Raw genomic sequence first — 22,014 nt, 5'->3', positions numbered from 1 at the left:
GTTGACTCAGAAGGATGTCGAGCTCATCAATGAAGTGATCTAGGGAATCTGGAGGGCAGTAGATGACAATGATAAGAAGTTTGGTGGGGAAAGACACTGTAATGGCATGAAATTCAAAAGAGGAGATGGAAAGTGTAGAGAAGGAAAGTGGAGTGAAACGCCACTCTGGAGACATTAGTAAACCTGTGCCACCACCCCTTCCAAGACGCCTCGGAGAATGAGTGAATGAAAAGGCAGAGGACAGGACAGCCGGAGTCACTGAGACGCCTCGGAGAATGTGTGGATGGAAAGGCAGAGGACAGGGCAGCCGGAGTCGCCGAGTTCTCAGGGGTGATCCATGTTTCTGTCAGAGCCAGGAAGTGTAGGAAGTGGAGGGATGCTAATGCTGAGATGAAGTCAGTCTTCTGGACAGCAGATTGGCAGTTCCAGAGCACTCCTGCCACCACGATATGTGATGGTGAAGCGTTGTGAGTCAGTGAGGTTGCTGAGATTGTGACGTCTAGGATTGTGTCAAGGAGACCTGTGGGATATGTGGACAGGAATTGTGAAGCACATTTCAGATGCTCGATTTGTGGATGTATGAGATAAAGGAATGAGATAATATGAGAAGATACTTAGCTGAGTTTGTGAAGTCCTGTAGGTGAGATGTAGATGAACTGATTGAGAACACCACCAAACCTTCTCCAGATGTTGATTACCATGTCTGTAGTGGAATCGTCCTAATTTATCTCTGAGCCCGCCCCTCAATTCACACCTAAGGTCAGGGCGAAACTACACCTGTAGTGAGTAATTACCACTACCAAGCAACTAACAACTAGGTTTAGACAACAAGCCTTGAGTTTCACAGAATCTAAGACAAATGTAAGTGAACTCAGAGCCTACCTTAACCAACCAGATGATAATCCAACGAGACAAACCAAAGCACACATTATACTGATGGGTACACACAGACACACACCACACGCTACATGTGCTTACATACGTTTCTATAAAGGAACTTTAGTTGAGAAAAGAAGTAGAAGGAGGGCGTGTCGGGTAATGTTGGGGTGTGTTGGGTAATGTTGGGGTGAAGTCAGAAATAAAAACAGGAAGAAGAACATGGTTGTTATCTGGTGACTAAGACCAAGTACCAGGAGACCAAAGTACAAGTGGGTTTATTACTAAGTACATGGATAACGTGGTAATCAGGGGATGATCCTTCACATATCTGTAGACCCTTGTGTGGGTGTGTGGGTGTGACATCTAATAGGTAAACTTTATCTTTATGTAGTGTAATAATAAGTATACTAGACCTAATTAAAGTGCGGTGGCTTGGTGATTAGCAAGTTTGCCTCTCAGTGCTGAGGTCTTTGGTTTGAGTCCCTGCCTGTAGATACGTGTGTGTGTGTCCAGTGTTGCTTGGTGCTCTGTCCTGGTTAACCTCCTCCCCATTCCCCAGGGGTCTGTGTTTTCTGTTTGAGAGTACGCTGTGCGCAAAGTGGCTGCCAGATCTCATCGGTGTGTGAGTGATTGTAAAAGCTGATATATCTGCCTGTAGTGAAGTGTAGTATAGTAGTGGTAATAGTCACTGTAACAGCATGCAGTAATATTTAAAATTGTGTGCAATAATACCATAGTAGGTGTTTTAGTAGTTTTAGTTCTGTATTATGCACAGCTGTAAGGGGACTATTTTAATTCTCTGCAAAAGTTTGAAATGATTCACAACCTTCACGACAATGTGACCAGAGCTACTTTTATGCAAACTGACATGCCGTAAACACAAGTTTATGCTTATACGGACAAGCGTGCGGGAGGGTGGCTGTTGGAGCCATTTACTGTGTTAGAATGAAAAACTGGCTCGAGGGCTTCTGGGCTGTTGATCAAGTCTTTTACAGATCTCCTCTGCTGACAACTTCACTCCACGTCCCCGACATAAATGAGTCACTTGCACCAGTAGTGGGAGTTACAGTAGAAAACAATGTTGTGTGTATCAGCTTGGTGTTTAGAATATGCAAAATCCACTTCTGCCTCAGTCCTTTGACCGATTCTTGGTACTTTTAATTTGATTTAGAAGTGTAACGTGTCTGTGATGTGCTGGATAAAACGTGAATTGTGAATATTCAGTGCTTGAACGGGTCTATGTGTGTACGGTTGTGAGGTAGAGAGATCCACTGTCCTAGCTAGGAGAAGCCTACTGAAGAAACCGCCCTGTAATCTGAACAGAGTTTTAAAGTCCTGATAGTCTCACGACTCCTGGCAAATACGATCGGACTGACGCAAGACCGTAATTTGTCTTATGACCAGCAGATGGCGTCTGTTCTGTCTGTTCAATCTGCTGGTTTTGGTAGCAACTGTAGAAACAAAAGAAACTTCTTTTACGTGCCTCAGTGACATTGTGCGAACGTTAGCATACGTGTAGCTATTTGTGTGCCTTAAAAATCCGTCTAGTGTCAAATGTCTAAACCCGCTTTGGATCAGCTATGAGAATTTAGCCTTTGGCAAGCTGGGGGGTTTGGAATCAGGACTGGTGTGGCGTGGATGCGCCTGAAGTTTCGCTGTCAAATACGGGCGACGACTAAAGACTGAAGATTGCAGCCTGGGCGAACACGACTTACGCCAAGTGTTTTTATGAGGTGACAACCATTCCTAAATAATGTTTTAGTGTGTTACGTTCGTGTTGTTTTGTTAATATATTTGGTTCGTGACAAATGTTTGGGTCTTTGCTCTGCTCGGGCTTGCACAAATTATGATTGTGAAATCTAATTCATCAGGTATTCTTGTCTAAATGCTTTGGCATGTTATCAATCTCTAGAGAGATTCTTGTTATTGTCCCGACACGGGAGAACACGAACATCATTTAAGGGTTTTTAGGGAATAGCAGAGCCCTGTTGTAATGAGCGCGTTGGAGCCAGCTGGAGATGCATGCTGCACTAGGAGCTCAGCCTGACCAGATGCCCCGGGAGTGTGTGCAGTAGGAGCTCAGCCTGACCAGATGCCCCGGGAGTGTGTGCAGTAGGAGCTCAGCCTGACCAGATGCCCCGGGAGTGTGTGCAGTAGGAGCTCAGCCTGACCAGATGCCCCGGGAGTGTGTGCAGTAGGAGCTCAGCCTGACCAGAGCCATGGAGCGCGCCCTCCACGTGCACGCGGAGTGTGTGCAGAGAGCCGCAAGGCTGAGTGACGCGATGACGGACTCTGAACTCAACCAGCCTCACCTGCCACGCACCTTTCATGGTGCGTATGCTGCTTAATTTACGTGTTTATTTACATGCTTTATTTACATGGTTTATTTATGATTGCCCTAAAAAAAAAACCTGTTCGTTCACATCACTGTTCATCCACCCGCTGTTAAACAACGGTGACATAAATGTGATTTTTCACAGTAAAATTGCACCTTACAACAGTAAGTAGTGATGAGCTGTAAGACGCGCAGTGCAGAAGTACGTTAGGACGTGGTGGCTCACAGGTGTAGCAGAATCGTCAGACACCTTCTGCTCCGAGTGGGTGAGCGACAGACAGCGGCGTGAGGGACGCTCCAGAGTTCCTGCCTGGTCATGCCTGTCTTGTGGAGGTTTGATGAGACTGTTTCCATTTGGGTAACACGGGATCGGAGGCAAATTCACATGCGGTGCCCATCTAAGAAAGTTTCAAGATCAGATTTAATTATTCAAACTGTAACAACTGTGGAGATACAAAAGTTAATGATATTTTCATGCAGGAAACCGGCTAGTGTTCATTCATTCGTCCTTCCTCCGTCCAGTCCTAGATTATGCTGGCCCAGTTTGGGATGGGCTGACGAAAAGAACCTCTCAGCGGAGTTGAGAAATACTGTTGCAGTATCATCTTAATCATCATCATCATCTCCACTACTGAGTGAAAGATGTGATGGTCACCCTGCACACCCTCACTAGCACACTTGGTGTCCTGCCTACAGACCCAACACGCACTCCCACACCGGGAGTGATATGTTTATAGGTGTGGTACCTATAAACAGAAATGTAACACTCGGGCTTCCTCTACTCCTTCTGCTCTTAAATTGTTTTTAGATGATTTATTTATCTTATGGCTTCTGTTCTTATTTTCTGTCTGTGATGTTAAACTGTTGTCAAACATTACATTTCAAGTTTCACTGGTTAAAAACTGATGATGTAAACAGGTGACCAGATAGTAGACAGACTGTGTGTGTGTGTGTGTGTGTGTGTGTGTGTGTGTGTGTGTGTGTGTGTGTGTGTAAAACATTTTGGTGTGGGTGTGTGTACAAAACCTGACACCATGAATGCACTGACCTGATTTTGGAGGTGTGTGTGTGTGTGTGTGTGTCGTCTCGTCCATGCCAGTTATTTATATAAACCCCTAGTGCACTGGCTCCTAGTGCCAAATATAGACCACAGTGGAGGAGAGATGAGCATGAAGGCCTGCTCCCCCAGACATGCTCTCACTTTCTCTTTTTGTTCCCTGTTGCGCTCTCTCTCTCCCTCTCCCTCTCTCTCTCTCTCTGTCATATGTTGTCATATATTTGACTTTGAACCAACTGTGTGATGTGTGGCTGGTGCCCAGGTGGGTGGGTCAGGCGTCTGGGCCACACATCAGGGCGGGGAGCTTTGTGTAACCGGGTCGTGTGTCCTGTGGGTTTTACAGACGCTTGTCTGTGAGTCAGAGTGATCCACACAGACTTCATAGGAGCAGGGGCGACCCCGATCAGTGAGGTGTAGGCAGGGCGATTTGTGGAGCTGATGCCCTCAGAACTGGGCGGCTGTCGCCGTGTGATGGGAGACCTTGTCCTTCAGTACAACCACTGTTCACTTTGATATGCATCATATTGTTTTGTGTTTTTTAAGACGTTACACAAAAAGCCATTTGCCAGCATGCCTGAGTAAAAACAACAAGTGGTGTGGCCTGTAATGGGAGCTTTGTTTTCTTTCCAGCTCAGTTTCCATGCAGTTGTATGAGGTACCTGTGAACTGGGCCGTGTGCACGGAGGGGACATGTTGACTTTTCCGACTGAGCTCACAGGGCGCTCGCTCTCTCGTAAAGAGTGAGCTAGAGCTCTGCCAGTGCTTCCACAGGACCACGCGTCCGGCGTGTTCGGACGCTGACTGATATCTGCTATAGGACAGCCCCACAGACAGAGTAGACTATTTTTGATGTGGCGTTTGAGTGTTGTTCAGTGTTGGTTTATCTGTGGTTCCTCCTCACTGCTCTGGTCCCCTGTTTTCCACCTGGTGGAAGTGAAGAATTTGACTACAACTAACACACACGTACATGGACACTGATCACATGCAGAGAGGAAGGCCTGTGTGTGTCCTTGAGTGTGTGTGCATGTGTGTGCGTGTGTGAGATGTGGTTTTTTTGACACACAGCACAGATTGAGATTGAGACTCAAACATGCTTTTTATAACAGTCAGTTTTACAAACCCTTTACTGTTCTACCTCAGCCCAAGGTTAAGGAACATGACGCTAATGGGTGTGTGTATATATACAGTCCACCCATTTCCATCACACACACACCCATACGCGTGCGTGCACACACAGACACACACACACACACACACACACACACACACACACACATACCCACACACACACACACACACCCATACCCATCGCACATACACACAGACACACACACACACCCATACCCACACACACACACACACGCATGCGTACACACACACACACACACACACACACACACACACCCATACCCATCGCACATACACACAGACACACACACACACACACACGGTGTGGACAGCCTGCCTGTTCTGTGCTATTGTCTCGAGTTAGATGGCTGGGGGACAGATTTCCTTCTGTAGATCTCAGCTCTGCAAGATGGGGGACAACCCTCAGCTGAGCTCTGTGTGCATGTGTGTGCATGTGTGCGCGTGTGTGTGTGTGTGCGTGTGTGTGCGTGTATGTGCGTGCGCGTGTGTGTGTGCGTGCGCGCGCGCGCGTGTGTGTGTGTGTGTGTGTGTGCGTGTGTGTGCGTGTATGTGCGTGCGCGCGTGCGCGTGTGTGTGCGCGTGCGTGCGTGCGCGCGCGCGCGTGTGTGTGTGTGTGTGTGTGTGTGTGTGTGTGTGTGTGTTGTGTCTTCGCTGGTCCTGCATTTCTCTCCTAGTGTGCCACTGTTTCTGGCGACAGGTGTGTGACGTGGTCTTTTTTTTCTCCCGCCCTCCTCCCAAGTCGAGCAGTTCCACAGCGGTGACGTGCAGAAGAGGCAGGATGTAGAGGACGTGCAGGACGTGCAGGACATGCAGGACGACGGGTGTCTCGCCCGCAGGCTACAGGACGAGGAGGAAGAGCGGGCAGCCCGCCTCAGTCATGCCCTCCGGCAGCTGTGAGATGGAATGCGCGTGTGTGTGTGCGTGTGTGCGCGTGTGTGCGTGCGCGTGTGTGCGTGTGTGTGCGCGTGTGTGCGCGTGTGCGTGCGTGCGTGTGTGCGCGTGCGTGCGTGCGTGCGTGTGTGTGCGTGTGTGCGCGTGTGCGTGCGTGCGTGTGTGTGCGTGCGTGCGTGCGTGTGTGTGCGCGTGTGCGTGCGTGCGTGTGTGTGCGTGCGTGTGCGCGCGTGCGTGTGCGTGCGTGCGTGCGTGCGTGTGTGTGTGACTACGTTAGCAGTGATACTAACAGAAGTATCTAAGATTTGTTTTAAAGAGATGATTTGACTCCCAAGTTTTTGTTAAAGGATAAAATGTCTTGAGTCAAAACTTCATCAAAGATTTTGCATTAACCCGAATGTTTTGGCAGTGAGTTTAATCCCGTTAACATTTCTCTGGGACCTTTCTGCCGTGTTGAGCTTTTCTAAGACCCAGCCCCCCCCCCCCCCCCCCCCCCCCGGAGGGAGGTGGGGGTGTTCATCGGAAGGGGGATTTCTGGGTTGCGACTGAGCAGGCAGGAACTTCCGTGTTTATTTCTGGTTCATTTTGCAGGGCGGCGCGAGATTGTGAGTATGCAAAGATGATTCAAGAACAGCTTAGACGTCATGAGGAAGAGAAGCGGAGAAGGGAGGAAGAGGATGAGGTAAGTGATGGTTACAGGGTGACAGTGACAGAGTGACAGGGTGACAGTGACAGGGTTACAGGGTGACAGTGACAGGGTTAAAGGGTGACAGTGACAGGGTGACAGTGACAGGGTTACAGGGTGACAGTGACAGGGTTAAAGGGTGACAGAGTGACAGGGTTAAAGGGTGACAGTGACAGGGTTAAAGGGTGACAGTGACAGGGTGACAGTGACAGGGTTACAGGGTGACAGTGACAGGGTTACAGGGTGACAGTGACAGGGTTAAAGGGTGACAGAGTGACAGGGTTAAAGGGTGACAGTGACAGGGTGACAGGGTTAAAGGGTGACAGTGACAGGGTGACAGAGTGACAGGGTTACAGGGTGACAGTGACAGGGTTACAGAGTGACAGGGTGACAGGGTGCTTTCTAACTGAACCAGGGGCAAAGAAGGGAGGTCCTTCCAAACCCCATCCTGTGTGTGAGGATGCAAGTGTGTGTGTGACTCTAGTTTGTCACAATCCACTAAAGTGTTACTGCCAAAACACTGACTTAAAACCTTGTTCACCACTAGGTGCCACTATTACATGCAACTATTATGTGTGTGTGTGTGTGTGTGTGTGTGTTTATGTATGCATGGGTGTGTGGGTGCGTGTTTATGTATATCTGTGTTTGTGTGTGTGCTGTAAGTGAGTGTGTGTGTGTGTGTGAGAGAGAGACAGGGAGATCCTAGGGTCTCTGGCCAGCATACTGCTTTGTGTTAGCTCCCAGTGTCTCCTTCTGTCTGCTTGTAAGGCACAAGCTCTGAAAAGCCTGCTTTATTACCACCCATCTTATGCTGTCTCTGTGGCAACCATTGCGTTTCCATGGTAGTGAGAGGACAGTCATCACAGAGGCAGTGAAAAGTGAAGACGATTCTGTGCTTCTTCAACTCTCCTCACACCTCAGAGAGACTGAGAAGAGGCTGGCAAAGTCTGTGATGCAGTGTGTGTGTGTGTGTGTGTGAAAGAAAGCACTGTTTATGAGAAGGTCTCTGGAGACATTAGGGAGATGGCAGTGGAGATAGTCGCCCTCTGGTAGTTCAAACTCAGTGTGACATTTTTTCGGTGTGAGCGTGTATGTGCGCGCGCGTATTTGTGTGTGACTCTAGCTGGAGTGAGGGTGACCAGCCAGTCTTGAAGGGCAGTCACGTGACCGCCCTAAAGTCAGTCATATGACCACCATGGAGTCAGTGCTCTGTGGAACAGTGTGACATCCATCACCTTGGCGACCATGTGGAGAAAAACTTTCACAAGCTTCTAACGCTGCACCGTTTTGAGGAAGACTCGTGTTTGAAGAATGAAAACTCATGTTCAAGAGGAAAGACTCTCCTGTTTGTACTGGAGTAACACTGTAAAGATCAAACAAGCCCACGACCTTTAACCTCTGTCATGAATACGTGTGTAAATCAACTGGTGTGATGGTAAAAAAGCCTCTGCCATGTGAAAGTTGAGGCCTTGAGAATTCTGTTAACACACATATTCTCTCCTTCTGCTGTCAAGATCTAAATGGACGAATCTTCCCACATTCGCACCTGCTATATTGAATTTTGCTCGGCCACGGCTGACCTGCTGTAGTGCTGTTTAGAGTACATAGGCTCTGGAAGGAGAACTACTGTTATTCTGCAAAAGTAATTCATGCATGAAATTGAAATATTTTTTTATATTATTTTTCTATATTTTTTCATACCTTTTCTTTTAAATTCTAAATGACATTTTTTAATCCCATATGGAAAGACATAAAGTAATTCTGATTTACTGAAACAGTGTCTGGGACCCACTACACACGTCACGGCACCAGATCCTCCTGAGCCTCAAACCCTCACCATGGGGCATCACATCACCTGAAACTGTGAATGATGTTAAAATATCACACTCATCAAAGCGGTACCTGGACATCACAGATAACACAGTTAACAAACGCTGTGTTAGACATGTGCTTCAGCTCCCCTACCTGTATATACTCTGTGGGTGAGTGAGTGTGTGTGTGTGTGTGTGTGGGCGGGTGAGTGAGCTGTTCTTTTTCTGTGGTTGTTCAAGTGATGTGTGTGGAACTTTCCGTGCCTGCTGTCGGAGGCCTCAGCAGGCTGTATTGATGGCGCCCCCGGGGTCGTGTCAAGACATCGCATTACATGATGGGAAAACGTCCTTGGTCCTTCGTCTGCGTGTGAGCGTTGATATCACTGCAGTGCATATGCGGTCACAGCTACCGCTTTGTGCTTGAACCACATTCGTTTTTAGAAACGTGGTCTGTGGCGTGTCAGTGCTGACGCTTTAATGTGTCTGCCTGTGTGTGTGTGTGTGTGTGTGTGTGTGTGTGTGTGTGTGTGCGTCACCGTGGCTGAGTGCTAACGTGTGTGCACATGTGTCAAGTGTGAACGTCACACGCAGCAGCGGTGCAGTGAGGATAAACGTGTGTGTACAGCTGACATTTGAAATGACATCAAAAGTTTCCCCAGATTCTCCTGCAGGTCTTCGAATTGAAAATATTATTAACAGCGGCAAACTAACCATGAGACCTAGTAACCGTAAGGCGTGTGATGTCGGAGCTCGTGTGTGTGGTGCGCATGTGGGTCCTACACCAGCTCACAGACCTGTACTCATGCCTGCAGGAGATGGCCAGACATCTGCAGGAAGACGAGGAACTGCAGATCAGACGCCACAGAGAGGAGGCTGGTTGCTACGACGACAGCGGGCCCTCACCACTTAGCAAAGGTAAGGGAGTTGGTTGTCTGCTGTTTCTACCAGCCAGTCTCTCCCTCCTTGTTTGTCCCGCACAAGCAGCATGGCTGTGAGGGGTGAACCTGCCCCCTGGATTTTGTGAAGCTGTTATATAAAGGTGAGACCACCTGAGGGAGATCAGACTGATTAGATCCCAGTGTGTGTCTCCTTCTAGTGGCAGCACTCTGCCATTGACTATTTTCTTTAAGAGTGGCACACTGTCTGTCTCTCTCTCTCTCTCTCTCTCTCTCTCTCTCTCCTCTCCCCACCTCTCTCTCTCAGGTTTGGAGGCGTGGGGTCAGGTGAGAAGAGATGCTGAACTTGCCCGTAGATTGCAGGAAGAAGAGGACAGGCAACCTCGCAGGGAGGTGGGTTATGGACACACCCACCCACAATCTATTGAGACACATAAAAAACACACACACACACACACACTCAGTGTGAGAGGACACTAACACATACACACGCTCAATTAATATCCTCACCAACACACACTCAGTAGGTGGAGTACTGATGTTACACCTTCAGCAGGTGGAGGTTCAGAACCTGCCCAGGGAGAGACTGAACTCAGAGGGCCTGAGCTCACCTGTGGAGGAGCCCGTTCTTGATCCGCACCGTCTGGGCCCCCAACGCTATACTCTGTTAGTTATACACACACACACACACACACACACACACACACACACACACACACACACACACACACACACACACACACACACACACACAGTGGTTTGTCATTGTTACAGTCATACGTTGTCTACATTGTCCTTGTGGTCACAGAGGAGCGCATTCTGTCCATAACATCGCGGAGGAACTGGACCCAACGTTCAATGGAAGGAAGAGAGAGAACAGGAGACCCAACATCCCATCAGGTAACATCAGGCATGATGGGAATGAGCCAGCGGGTGTTACGTGGGGTGAGTTACACTGGGGTGTTACGTGGGGTGAGTCATACTGGGGTGTTACGTGGGGTGAGTTACACTGGGGTGTTACGTGGGCTAAGTTAGATGGGGTGTGTTACGCAAGGTGTGTTACGTGGCGTGTGTAACGCGATGTGTGGGGTGTGTTTGCGAGGTTCCGATACTCCAGGCCCCGGTGTTCTTCTCTGCAGGCATACTCTTGGCCCCGCGTACCCCACACAGCATCTTCTATGACTACTTACCAGAGCCCGCCTTCGCCCCGCCCACCAGGCGCCATGGCGACCAGTCAGGGGGCGACAGAGCAACGAGAGCGAGATGTCAGAACTGTAAGCAGCAGTGATGTGGCGCTGGAGCATTCTGTGTGGCGCAAGATCTGAGAGTCTACGCTCAGTCCACCTATAGCTGGAACAGGGAATGATCAGCTTCAGGATTCAGGACTGGAATAAAGGTTTCAGTTACATGACATGCGGTACTGAACTGATCAGACTTCGTGCAGTTAATTAAGTCTTGTTCACTTTCTACATCTTTTTTTGTAATGAACTCAAATTCCATACAAGATTGATATAACTTCCAGAAGTAATTATAAATAACTCACTTACACCTTTACAGTGTTTCAGATCTCAACAGACTGTGTTCATAGCTGAATGTTAAATAAAAAAGTGTGTATTCTGTGTTCACTGTTTGAAGTCGTGTAGTTTCTGAAGGACCATGTGAAGTTGCTTCACATTTACATGGGGGAATTGAGACAGCTGAAACAGCCCTGCCCGCCAAACACACACACACACACACACACACACACACACACACACACTCACTCACTGCACTTGATACCAAACTCGGTGTCGCTCTACTCTTCACCCACTCACAGTGCTGTGCTCGTTTTTGATTCCTTACGATACGAGACATGCCTCAGGTCAGAGATTTTTAATGTACGTGAATTTATAATGTTTACAAAACAAATGTAATATACATCACATTTTGGTGTGTAGATCCATAAATAGGGCTAACAGAATACATCCAACAGGGTTATATGTGAATTAAAGCTATAAAAATACTACGAAACAAAGTGAATTTCATTTCATGTCCCATATATCATCAAACACTAACGTATCATACAGTAACATCTATACAAGTGCACCAAGCTTTAAAATCATTTATGTACTAAACAAATCCTTTATTTCTAAAATAAATAGACATTGTGCATGCTGGAAAGAGCGCGTCTCTCGTGATGTCACACGACCAGCTCGAAGGGTTTGTCATCGCCGTGGGAGATGAGGGACGCTGCGCTAATGCTCCCACACTCCTCCTGCGGGAAACAGAAACTACAGTGTTCCAGGTCAGACACTGACCTCTGACCTACGCACGCACACACACACATACAATGAAATATTGTTAATTATGCATTTTCGGATTCCTGGAAATAAATGTTCTAAATAAAATAGATATTGTCACTACCAGGTAATGCTGGAACATTGTAAGGAAAAGCTCACTACAAAAAAGTGTTCTGCCAAAGTGTTTTATTTCAGATTATTTCAGATTACTGGGATTCATCCTGCTTAGAGGCGTATCAGTGTTTTCCTGGAATCTGCCTGTAACTACATTTTACATGGTCTCGTACCTGCGAGGACTTCCTGTGTGTCTTGAGGCTTTTTCATTGGCTCTCCCCTCCTCCACACACTGGTCACCAGCAGCGGTAGAGCTACACAGATGATCAGACAGGTGCAGACCACAGACACCGCCAGCACGAACCCTACAGCTGCAGAAAACCATGTGAACACACTGCATCAATGACACTGCAAATAAACATGAATCAGCGCGGGTCCCAGTGGGGTGTGGCAGTGGGGCGGGGCAGTGGGTGGGGCAGGCCGGTGCTGCATACAGTCATGCGAGTGTCGTGGGCTGAGATCTGCCTGCGGTGTGGTGGGTCTGCGGTCAGGCTCCGTACTGCAGACGATGTCACTGAAGGCCGTGCCCGGAGTCGTGACCCGCTGATCCGGTTCAGGACAGCTGGCAAAAAGAAGCACAGAGGTACTGAGCGATCTGCCCTACCTGGGGTCAAATTAAAAAAAAGAGAGAGAGAGAGAGAGAGAGAGAGAGAGAGAGAGAGAGAGAGAGAGAGAGAGAGAGAGAGAGAGAGAGAGAGAGAGAGAGAGAGAGAGAGAGAGAGAGAGAGAGGCGCTCTTAGGCATCCTCACCTCTCCATCCACTTCACGCAGCGGCTGTGGGGCTGGTTGTTGAACGTCCCTGCTGGACAAGGCCGGCAGCTTCCTGCAGGCACACAGAGGTGGAAAAGCCTCCTCACACTCAGATAACGTCCAAGATGATTATGTCAGGACATGGTGACTGTGTGAGAGTCCTGTAATGTCCTGTAAATGTGTTCACTCACTGAGGTCTGTAGGTTCTTCACCTCGGCCACATTCTTTGATGCAGAAGGAACACGAAGGGTCTCCACACAGGAAGCCATGAACACACTCGCACTGTGTATCATGCTTGGAAGTGCAGGGGGTCTTCACTCTTTGGGGAGCTTATATAGTTATAGATTTATAGATTTATGGTGGTGCTGATATTCATATGTAAGGTCACCGTGTAGCTGTGTGTGTGTGTGTGTGTGTGTGTGTGTGTGTGTGTGTGTGTGTGTGTAGATGAATTCAGTATGGGGGAGTTTTTTCAGAGTACCTGTGCATGCACTGCATCTGCTGCAAAACATCGCGTTGCTCTCGGCGACGTATGTTCCATTTGCACACGGCTCGCACAGGCCAGTCGGGTCAGAGCCACACTCTGTCACCATGCGGTTTCCTGTGCCGCACGCATGCACACACACACACACACACACACACTCCCGGGTGTTTTTGTCTGTCTTTTTGTGGTTGTTACTTTTGTCACTTTGGGTCCATGTACAGGATGTGGTCAGAAGTCTTAACAGAATTCCTTGTTTCTGTCTGTGACTCGCTCTAGCTGTCTCTCTATCTGTCTTTCTTTCTAACTGTCTCTCTCTCAGTAGTAATAGATCTTGCTTTCAGTTACTTGTAGACTGTAAGTTTGACCTGTTACTGTTTCTGTTGATGTACATTAAAAAAAATAACTGGATTAAGAAAAAATACAATAGTTTTATATTTTTAAATTACTCTGCATTTAAAATTTTCACATGTTCACTTTGACTCCACACTCTCATGAGGAGACTCTCTAAATAAGTATCAATAAGGGTTAGATAAGATAATGCTGTCTGTTTCTGTAGTGTGTCGGTAAGCTCGTGATGAGGCCCGGTAAGGCCCCTTTCTTTTGGCAGAAGTAACAGTTGCTCTTGGCGCTCTTACCTGAGTGGCAGACCTCACAGCAGACGCCAGAAACAGGGTTGGAAACGTGTCTCCACTTCATACATCCAGATTCCACCCTGAACCCCAGTGACTGGGGAAACAGCAGCAGCGCAACCAGAACAGTCCACATGTGTCCTCACCACTCTGCCGCACACCGCCAGAAACGCTGCGTCTCTCAGAGTCTATGCAAACTAAACGCTGACAAACTGAAGTCTAGCCAGTATCTGACTGAGAGAGATTTCATGCTTACCATAAGAGACCAGAAGTTCCAAAACGTCACATGCACACCTACCACAGACACCTCTCTTTCTCATCACCCACACACACGTGAAACAGCACATATTCGTGCAGGGCTCTGCTGATGACTCGATATCTAAATTTCCTACTGCATGAACTGTTTCTTTTTTTGGTGTGTGTGTGTGTGTGTGTGGTAAATTAATGAGGCAATTCCTCAAGATTAAACTACTGCTATGAACAGTAAATAAAATCACAGGAAAATTTCCCACACTACCACGGAGAAAACAATCAAACCTGCATATTAAGTACCAGTGTGGTACCAATACTTCTGTAGTACTTTTATACTTGATATTAAATAGGTCTGCTGACTGTTAATACAATGGGACAGATCTAAGCCCAAATTAATGACATCCTTTGTTACTGGAAGAGCACGTGGTGTACAGTGATGTAGATGTGTGGTGCATGTGGACGTGTGTGTGTGTGTGTGTGTGTGTGTGTGTGAAGTGAAGTGAAAGGAAAGTCGACTGCCATAAAAACTTGTGTAAATCCAGATGTGAGAACATCTGCTTTTAATCTGCAAGGGTTCATTTACATAATTTACAAAATCTTTGGGAAACCAGCAAAAACACTGAGTTTTTAAGCTTCCTTTTGACACATTAAAGAAATACTGCAGAATATAAGACCCTGTCAAACCACAGACATATAATTCAGGAAGATATCCCAAAATTATCATTATTATCACTGTATTAGTGAATAATTAGACAGCAGAATTCCTGAAATCAAATATTTTTTTCCTAACCTCAAGTCAAAGGTGCCGCAGTCTGACTGCTGGTTCATTAAATGCAGCTGTGAGCGATAGCCAACATTACTACGTTATGTTTGCTTGTCTCTAGGCTTGACATCCATCAGGCATGTCCTTTATAAGAATGTCCAGATGTCCGTTTGCCTTTTTGCGATTCTCTCTCCCCAAAAATTAAATTTAATTAATTTAATTTAATCCTATTGGTCAGTTTGTTAGTCACTCCTCACTTTTCCCGCCCACTGGCGATTTCAGGCCAATCAAAATCAGCAGGCAAGTGGAAGACGTGAAGTCCAGGCGGAAGTGTGCCGGGACAGGAATGTCTCAGTTAGTCTCCAGCGTTCCTACCGTTTTATGTTCGCTTCAGCACGTTCAGTCCCACAACACTAATACACAGTCCCCAGTCTGAGACTCATTTCAAAATCAAATGTTTAAAAATTAAAAATGTAATAATTTTTTTTTTTTTAAACAAACAATTTTTTTTTAAATTATTTTAAATATCATCCTTTTTTATTCAAACGAGCCAGCAAAATTGCGGAGCAATATTGTGAAACTGCTTCCTTTAAGCGCGTCTCGTCGGGACGCGTCTTCAGCGGTCCTCGTTGAGCGCTCTGGATGGGGGTCTCCACGGCGCCCTCTGCAGGCCGAAACTCGAACTGCGCGCTATGACGGTTCTCGGGCTCCTCATCAGGCCCGCTTTGATGTCGTCGGTCCGTTTTTTTATCAGCGCTACAGCTGGCGTGAGAGGGAACACGAGATCCGCACACTGAAAGAAAGACGAGAGTCAGTGTGATACACCAACGATTCAATTACGCACAAGTATCTGGTACTGTAAAAAAAAAGTACATAATAATAATATTATTATATTAATTATATTAATTATTATTTATATTAATATTATTATTATTATTATTATTAATAATAATAATAATAATAAAACAATTATTCTTATTATTATTAATATTAATAATAATAAAGTGTGATCAGCAAAATGCAGACACATCCTGATACACGCTATTGAGCGTGTGGAGGGGGAACCATGTTCGTCATACAGCGGGCTTTGCCATCTGTGACGGGTCATCCCTCTGGTCTCTCAGGTCCAGCATTGATTTGCTGAGTGTAGTCTTGTTTGTCTTCAGGCTGTTGGAACTCTCGCGTGTGCCGGTTCTTTTCAGAATATCACTGAGGGTCCTTAAGCCATCGTCAGGGGGCTTCTGGGAGCAGAGACACACACAGAGAGAGAGAGAGAGAGCCATTATATAGCCATGCCTTCATTCAAATAGACTACAGTCCACTTCCCTGTTTGTAAAACGTCTCCTGTGTCATTCCCTTTTTGGCCAGAAGTCACACTTCACTTGAGTAAAGAGTTGTGAATAATTAATTAATTCATTCATTCATTCATTCATTTTGCTGTGGGACCTGGTGATTAGCTGCCACTTTAGTTGACTGTGGGAACGCCTCCTGTGACACGGTGTTGTCACCAAGACCTGCATCCTTCCTCAGTAGACTATGTCGCCATGGGAACGCCTCCTGTGACACGGTGTTGTCCCCAAGACCTGCATCCTTCCTCAGTAGACTATGTCGCCATGGGAACGCCTCCTGTGACACGGTGTTGTCCCCAAGACCTGCATCCTTCCTCAGTAGACTATGTCGCCATGGGAACGCCTCCTGTGACAGGGTGTCGTCACCAAGACCTGCATCCTTCCTCAGTGGACTATGTCGCCATGGGAACACCTCCTGTGACACGGTGTTGTCGCCAAGACCTGCATCCTTCCTCAGTAGACTATGTCGCCATGGGAACACCTCCTGTGACACCGTGTTGTCGCCAAGACCTGCATCCTTCCTCAGTAGACTATGTCTCCTAAGGGTGTGTGAATAGAGTCCAAGGTCTTCTCTAAGTTTTCCGATTCTGAGGTCTCGGTGCCTGAACATTGTCTTCCTCTCCTCCCACTCAGGCTGTGCCCCGGCAATCAGATGCTTGTGCAGGGCTGTCTCCGGTTTTCCCACATTTCTTACACAAAAAAAACCACACATGTACAAACTTATGAAGTCCATGCACCCAAACAAATTGGATATTTTAAATTGTCCTGTTTGAATTGTGTGTGTGTGTGTGTGTGTGTGTGTGTGTGTGTGTGTGTGTGTGTGTGAGATTTGATTGTAAAAGCTGATTTCTGCCTGTAAAGCATGCTTGGGTTTGAGAAAGGTGCTAAATAAATGTAACTAACAACGACAACAACAACAACAATAATAATAATAATAATAACAATAATAATAATAATAATAATAATAATAACAACCCATTCTTCCATTTCATTTAGCCATATTTCATATCTCCACATTTATCTCCCCCACCTCTCTCTCTGTCTTTGGCAGTAACGCCCGTCTCTCTCTGTCTTTGGCAGTAACACAAGTCTCTCTCTGTCTTTGGCAGTAATGCCCATCTCTCTCTGTCTTTGGCAGTAACGCCCGTCTCTCTGTCTTTGGCAGTAGCGCAAGTCTCTCTCTGTCTTTGGCAGTAATGCCCATCTCTCTCTGTCTTTGGCAGTAACGCCCGTCTCTCTCTGTCTTTGGCAGTAACGCCCGTCTCTCTCTGTCTTTGGCAGTAGCGCAAGTCTCTCTCTGTCTTTGGCAGTAACGCCCGTCTCTCTCTGTCTTTGGCAGTAGCGCAAGTCTCTCTCTGTCTTTGGCAGTAGCGCAAGTCTCTCTCTGTCTTTGGCAGTAGCGCAAGTCTCTCTCTGTCTTTGGCAGTAATGCCCGTCTCTCTCTGTCTTTGGCAGTAGCGCAAGTCTCTCTCTGTCTTTGGCAGTAGCGCAAGTCTCTCTCTGTCTTTGGCAGTAACGCAAGTCTCTCTCTGTCTTTGGCAGTAACGCAAGTCTCTCTCTGTCTTTGGTAGTAATGCCTGTCTCTCTCTGTCTTTGGCAGTAACACAAGTCTCTCTCTGCATCTTTGGAAGTAACAACCATCTCTCTCTGCATCTTTGGAAGTAACACTCCTCTCTCAGACGGCATGTTAAACCACATTTAGAGAAACAAATAGGAACCTTGAGTGTCTTAACTCACCTGAAGGTTGCCTGATAATTGTTTGCGTGTCCGGTCTCGGCACCCACGCTACGATGTAGCCTAGACCACGCAGGAGCAAAGCTGTAAGGTTATGCTGAAATTGCTCCGGTTCAGATAACAGTGCACCATTCCAGGGAGAAAAGGGTTAATTTTGGGGCCATGTAGACCAACACCAAAGTTTATCGCAGAAACTTAGCAGTACCTCGGTCACAGATGGCCCTTCCCTAAAGGTCATTCGATCTTTCCTAAAGGTCATTCAATCTTAGAAATCTTCTCACAATCTAATGGTATTGTTCACCCACCAAGAAGCTTTTCCAGAAAGAACAAAAAGTGAACATGCTGGCACAGGTTCAAATGTACTTGCTGGAAAATTATGTTCCAATGACAAATAATATAAATATTTAAATTAACACAAACATTATTAAATTAATAAAATCAAACTGTAACCAGCAGAGTAAAGCACATGTAAACCGTGGCTAAATAAATACCCAGAGGTCATTAGGTCACTTACTTGGCCCCATCTCGCCGTCCTAGTGTACCACGCCCTCCGACCTCAACACTATCCACCATCTGCCTGTCCACGTCTGCTCTGTATGACACGCACGGCTCTCCACAGAGCTCCGGCAGGTGCTCGGGACTTTCTGAGCTGCCGAGGTTCCACTTGGTGACACCTAGAGTGTCCCAGTCTATAGGGCTGTCCGTAGGGGGCGCCGGCGGGCTCGGTGGGCTCGGTACGCACACAGGCACGTGGGTGTCGGGTTCTGTATGCTCTGAGGGGCCGAGGGCTTGGCCACCGTCCAGCTGGGGCACGCTTGAGGTGATGTCAGGCTTCCATACGTCTGGGACAGGCAGCGAGGCAGCATAAAGAATGCGGAACTCCCGGTCAAACGCCTGCAGCACCGGGCCGCGCACGACGGTGATGAGTTGGCGGTGCAGGTGAGCATCAGTCCAGGTGAGACTGGAGAACCAAGAACAGAGAATCATAGTGTCAGGGCCAGCATGCGTTTTAACCTTTCACCTTAATGACCTTTCAGCTTAATGACCTTTCACCTTAATGACCTTTCATCTTATTGACCTTTCATTTAATCCCACCTGTAGCTGCCCAGGACCAAGGTCTTCAGGTCCACCAGGATGAAGTTCTCCTTAAGATCTCCAACCACCATCCTCCCATCCCGAGACAGGAAGACTTTCCCACCCGCTACACGGAGTTTTATGTTCTAGGAAAAGTGGACACAACAGGATACTGAACATCAAGCACAAGCAGGTTTAGATAAAACTATGGCTTTCTTTTAATAACTCACAAGCACTTCTCATTTCCAGAGACTGAGGATATTAGTAGTTCTAAGTTATTCATTCTCAAGTGTTCATTAGAGAATTTCTTCTAAGCTATGACCGTGCAAACCAGGTCAACACATTGTCTTGTGCTTATCCTGAACGCTGCAATGAACGCGACACAACCAGTTAGCCTTGTAGTTTGTTGAAATTCTTTTCTTTTATTCGTTGTGAGACAAAGAATGCTCGTCACACTTGTGTGGAAGTTACACCTGGCAGCAGGACTATCTGCGTAGGTGCGCCAGGTGTTTAGGTTACTCCTGAAACAGCCTGTGAAGTGTTTTAATGGCATGAAGAACAAAAGCAGGAACCCTTATGAGTTCCTGTTACAGCAGCCCAGCTGGGGAGGCACAGCGCTGATGTGTTAATGCACCTGTCAGTAGCATCAGTGAGCTGAATGTTTAATAAGAGGAAATCCAATAGTTAAAACAACCAGAATACTGGGTTTAGGCTGAAAAAGAGATTACAAATACTTGAAGTTCCTGCCTACTTTCGCAGTGTACGTTGTTTACAATGAACAAATCTTATAAAAATGACACAGTCCTGACTGGCTGGTGGGTGACTAACCTGGTGCCTGAGTGCATCCGTGTTGAAGCTCTCTTGGGCAGATCTTCGGTTCAGGATAATGTAGACAGGAACACCTCGTGAAGCAGCGCAGAGAAGATCTTTGATCACCATGATGTCCGTAAGTCTGTCCGTTACTATAGCGATCAGCTACTCCATCCAAACATAAAGAGTACTGTCAGGGCCCACAGGAGAGACCTGAGAAACCTCCCAGTTAATCTACGTAGAGTAGCCACTGCTGACACGGTTAGTAGCACCACCAGGCCTCTGCGATGGTAAGTTGTACTTACCGTGTTGGCACCCTGCAACAGCCTCCTAACCACCTCCCGTACGTGGGGCATCTGCTCGGCAGGGGGGTTGGTGTAGACGGCTGTGTGAGGAGTCCTCTCCCAGACGGGCTCCTCGGGCCAGCCCAGCTCCAGGTCCGGCGCCGGCGCGTCCGAGTGGAGGGGGAAGTACTGCACGGAGAGGGGCCGCGTGGCCGAGCTGCTCTCCTCCGTGCCGGCGCCGCCCTCCTGGTGAACCTCACTACTGCGGTAATCCTCCGCCCAGCTGGACACCTGCTTCACCTCCTGGGGCGAGAGGAAGGAGCTGAGGTGGCCCTCACACAGCCGTGCGTAAAAGGCCCCGGGGCCGCCGCTCAGGAGACGCTCCAGGGCCTGCCTCTCTGCCTCGCAGTGCACGAGCTCTGGGCTGGACTCGGTCAGCGGGACAAAGACCACATCCTCGTCGAGACTCTGCACCTGAGATCTGGAGATCACGACCGGAGCGTGGACACGCAGGCGGGACAAAGGCGATGTGTCGGTGATGTGCTCCATGGTGTGGTGTGACGATCAGTGGTTAGTCGTGCAGGGTGGGTGGGATGACATCTAACATCTAAAGTCCTTCACGCACTAAGACTCCCACTGCAAGCCCCACGGTCTCAGTAACTCCTGTTACCACAGAACTGCGTCAGACAAAACCAGGTTTGGAGGGCAGAAGAGCAGTTTCAGCTTAAAGACGCTCACTGCCTTGGTCAAACATCACATGTGCATATCTTGACACAAGTTTCCTTTTGAAAATACCGCTGAAACGAACTCTGTATGTTAGCAGCGCTCCAACACAGTGCAGGAGCAACTCACCTCCTCTGCTTCAGAGATCATCGCAGACTCCTACCATACGGCGCTTCAAATTCTTCCGGCTCGGTTTTCCCCTCCTCCTAAAACCTGCTCCTTTTTTTCAGAGTCTCCTTCTTCAAAGTGATGGTCCAGCTGTCAGCACCAGTTGGAACTACTTGCATTTTCAGTTTTCATTCCAGTTCTTCCTGATGTGAGCGGACAGGTGTCCAGGTGTTCAGGTGTCCGCCGTGTGTTTTTCCACGCTTGTGTTTCAGGCGTAACCGATATTAGATTTCTGTCTTTGCTGTATCCATTCTGTCTCCAGCTGATATGATGTGCCTCTTTCTGACTGCGTTCCCAGTTCTGTTCTCTGTCATATAAATAGTGACTGGTTCTACCAGACAGGCAGGTCTCAGACAGGGACCAGAGCCACCTGGCACACGCAGACCAACCCCACATTTTCTCATAAATAAACTAGATTTAAGAAGTAAAGATTCAAATGTTAAGACCTCATATGTGGGCGTTGGCGTTTTCAGAGAGAGATAACACTGTCTGTTGGACCAGATTATTGTGATAGTGGGGCTTTTTGGTTGGCCTTTATTTTAGAACTAGCCTGCCTTTTTGTGTTTGTAAACAGGTTTACGAGTGTTAAAGGTTCATGTTTTTGTGTAAATAACGGGTAGTTCTCCTCTCTGTGCAGCTGTGACTCCTCTCTGTCTGAGTAACGATACACACAGTGTGTGTTTGTGATCTTTTACAAATCAGGACTGACTGGCGTGTCCAACGAGGACACCCTCCCTCCGGGCTCCCAGCAGAAGAACGTGCGTTAAGCTTCATCTTTCTACCGGCTTTATACTGACTGCGTGTGTACAAGGAGGTTTTTTTTGTTGTTGTCTGTGCACCTGGCACATCTGAGCAATTATATAGTCACATAAAGCATGCAAGAGAGAATCCTGCCAAA

The 22,014-nt window shown here is 47.5% G+C and overlaps 3 protein-coding genes across 8 annotated transcripts; 1 reads left to right on the top strand and 2 right to left on the bottom strand.

The window, feature by feature from the left end:
- Nucleotides 1–1,203: 1,203 nt before the first annotated feature.
- ccdc50b (coiled-coil domain containing 50b) lies at nucleotides 1,204–11,328 on the top strand. Of its 2 annotated transcripts, none has more exons than XM_081705392.1 (8): nucleotides 1,204–3,210; nucleotides 6,160–6,313; nucleotides 6,903–6,993; nucleotides 9,620–9,722; nucleotides 10,011–10,096; nucleotides 10,257–10,369; nucleotides 10,512–10,648; nucleotides 10,843–11,328. In XM_081705392.1, exons 1-8 carry the CDS (start codon nucleotides 3,099–3,101, stop codon nucleotides 10,989–10,991), a joined length of 945 nt encoding a protein of 314 aa, XP_081561518.1. In that variant the 5' UTR covers nucleotides 1,204–3,098; the 3' UTR covers nucleotides 10,992–11,328. The 2 variants fall into 2 exon arrangements, with proteins under 2 accessions (XP_081561518.1, XP_081561519.1); XM_081705393.1 differs by having other exon boundaries at nucleotides 1,205–3,210; nucleotides 10,260–10,369.
- Nucleotides 11,329–11,560: 232 nt separating this feature from the next.
- On the bottom strand, nucleotides 11,561–14,217 carry tnfrsf9b (tumor necrosis factor receptor superfamily, member 9b). 3 transcript variants are annotated; one of them, XM_081705394.1, is made up of 7 exons: nucleotides 13,966–14,217; nucleotides 13,328–13,447; nucleotides 13,038–13,070; nucleotides 12,847–12,919; nucleotides 12,531–12,658; nucleotides 12,270–12,407; nucleotides 11,561–12,007 (listed from the first exon to the last, which is right to left on the bottom strand). In XM_081705394.1, exons 1-7 carry the CDS (start codon nucleotides 14,093–14,095, stop codon nucleotides 11,883–11,885), a joined length of 747 nt encoding a protein of 248 aa, XP_081561520.1. In that variant the 5' UTR covers nucleotides 14,096–14,217; the 3' UTR covers nucleotides 11,561–11,882. The 3 variants fall into 3 exon arrangements, with proteins under 3 accessions (XP_081561520.1, XP_026851859.2, XP_081561521.1); XM_026996058.3 differs by having other exon boundaries at nucleotides 13,038–13,175; nucleotides 13,966–14,216; XM_081705395.1 differs by lacking the exon at nucleotides 13,038–13,070.
- A 537-nt stretch (nucleotides 14,218–14,754) lies between these two features.
- Nucleotides 14,755–21,970, bottom strand: fam83e (family with sequence similarity 83 member E). Of its 3 annotated transcripts, none has more exons than XM_081705737.1 (9): nucleotides 21,078–21,970; nucleotides 20,247–20,902; nucleotides 19,960–20,106; nucleotides 19,153–19,277; nucleotides 18,572–19,018; nucleotides 18,061–18,120; nucleotides 16,421–17,012; nucleotides 16,054–16,215; nucleotides 14,755–15,767 (listed from the first exon to the last, which is right to left on the bottom strand). In XM_081705737.1, exons 2-9 carry the CDS (start codon nucleotides 20,772–20,774, stop codon nucleotides 15,591–15,593), a joined length of 2,238 nt encoding a protein of 745 aa, XP_081561863.1. In that variant the 5' UTR covers nucleotides 20,775–20,902; nucleotides 21,078–21,970; the 3' UTR covers nucleotides 14,755–15,590. The 3 variants fall into 3 exon arrangements, with proteins under 3 accessions (XP_081561863.1, XP_081561864.1, XP_081561865.1); XM_081705738.1 differs by having other exon boundaries at nucleotides 20,247–20,888; XM_081705739.1 differs by having other exon boundaries at nucleotides 16,054–16,212; nucleotides 20,247–21,970.
- Nucleotides 21,971–22,014: the final 44 nt, after the last annotated feature.

Source organism: Electrophorus electricus, chromosome 22 (assembly GCF_041902795.1).
Source record: "Electrophorus electricus isolate QZ-2024a chromosome 22, ASM4190279v1, whole genome shotgun sequence".
NCBI lineage: Eukaryota > Metazoa > Chordata > Actinopteri > Gymnotiformes > Gymnotidae > Electrophorus > Electrophorus electricus.
Note: the sequence above shows the minus strand (reverse complement) of the source record. Positions and strands in the feature narration are given on the sequence as shown.

Excerpts from the sequence above, each read along its gene's own strand:
- ccdc50b (XM_081705392.1), top strand. The coding sequence starts at position 3,099 with ATGGAGCGCGCCCTCCACGTGCACGCGGAGTGTGTGCAGAGAGCCGCA. Across the intron at positions 3,211-6,159 it reads CCTGCCACGCACCTTTCATG|TCGAGCAGTTCCACAGCGGT; the intron begins GTGCGTATGCTG and ends CCTCCTCCCAAG. Across the intron at positions 10,370-10,511 it reads GGCCCCCAACGCTATACTCT|AGGAGCGCATTCTGTCCATA; the intron begins GTTAGTTATACA and ends TTGTGGTCACAG.
- fam83e (XM_081705737.1), bottom strand. The coding sequence starts at position 20,774 with ATGGAGCACATCACCGACACATCGCCTTTGTCCCGCCTGCGTGTCCAC. Across the intron at positions 19,278-19,959 it reads CGGATGCACTCAGGCACCAG|AACATAAAACTCCGTGTAGC; the intron begins GTTAGTCACCCA and ends CACTTTTCCTAG. Across the intron at positions 16,216-16,420 it reads AAGTGGCAGCTAATCACCAG|AAGCCCCCTGACGATGGCTT; the intron begins GTCCCACAGCAA and ends CTCTGCTCCCAG.
- tnfrsf9b (XM_026996058.3), bottom strand. The coding sequence starts at position 14,095 with ATGTGGACTGTTCTGGTTGCGCTGCTGCTGTTTCCCCAGTCACTGGGG. Across the intron at positions 12,920-13,037 it reads TGAAGAACCTACAGACCTCA|GAAGCTGCCGGCCTTGTCCA; the intron begins GTGAGTGAACAC and ends GTGTGCCTGCAG. Across the intron at positions 12,008-12,269 it reads CACACAGGAAGTCCTCGCAG|GTCAGAGGTCAGTGTCTGAC; the intron begins GTACGAGACCAT and ends GTGCGTGCGTAG.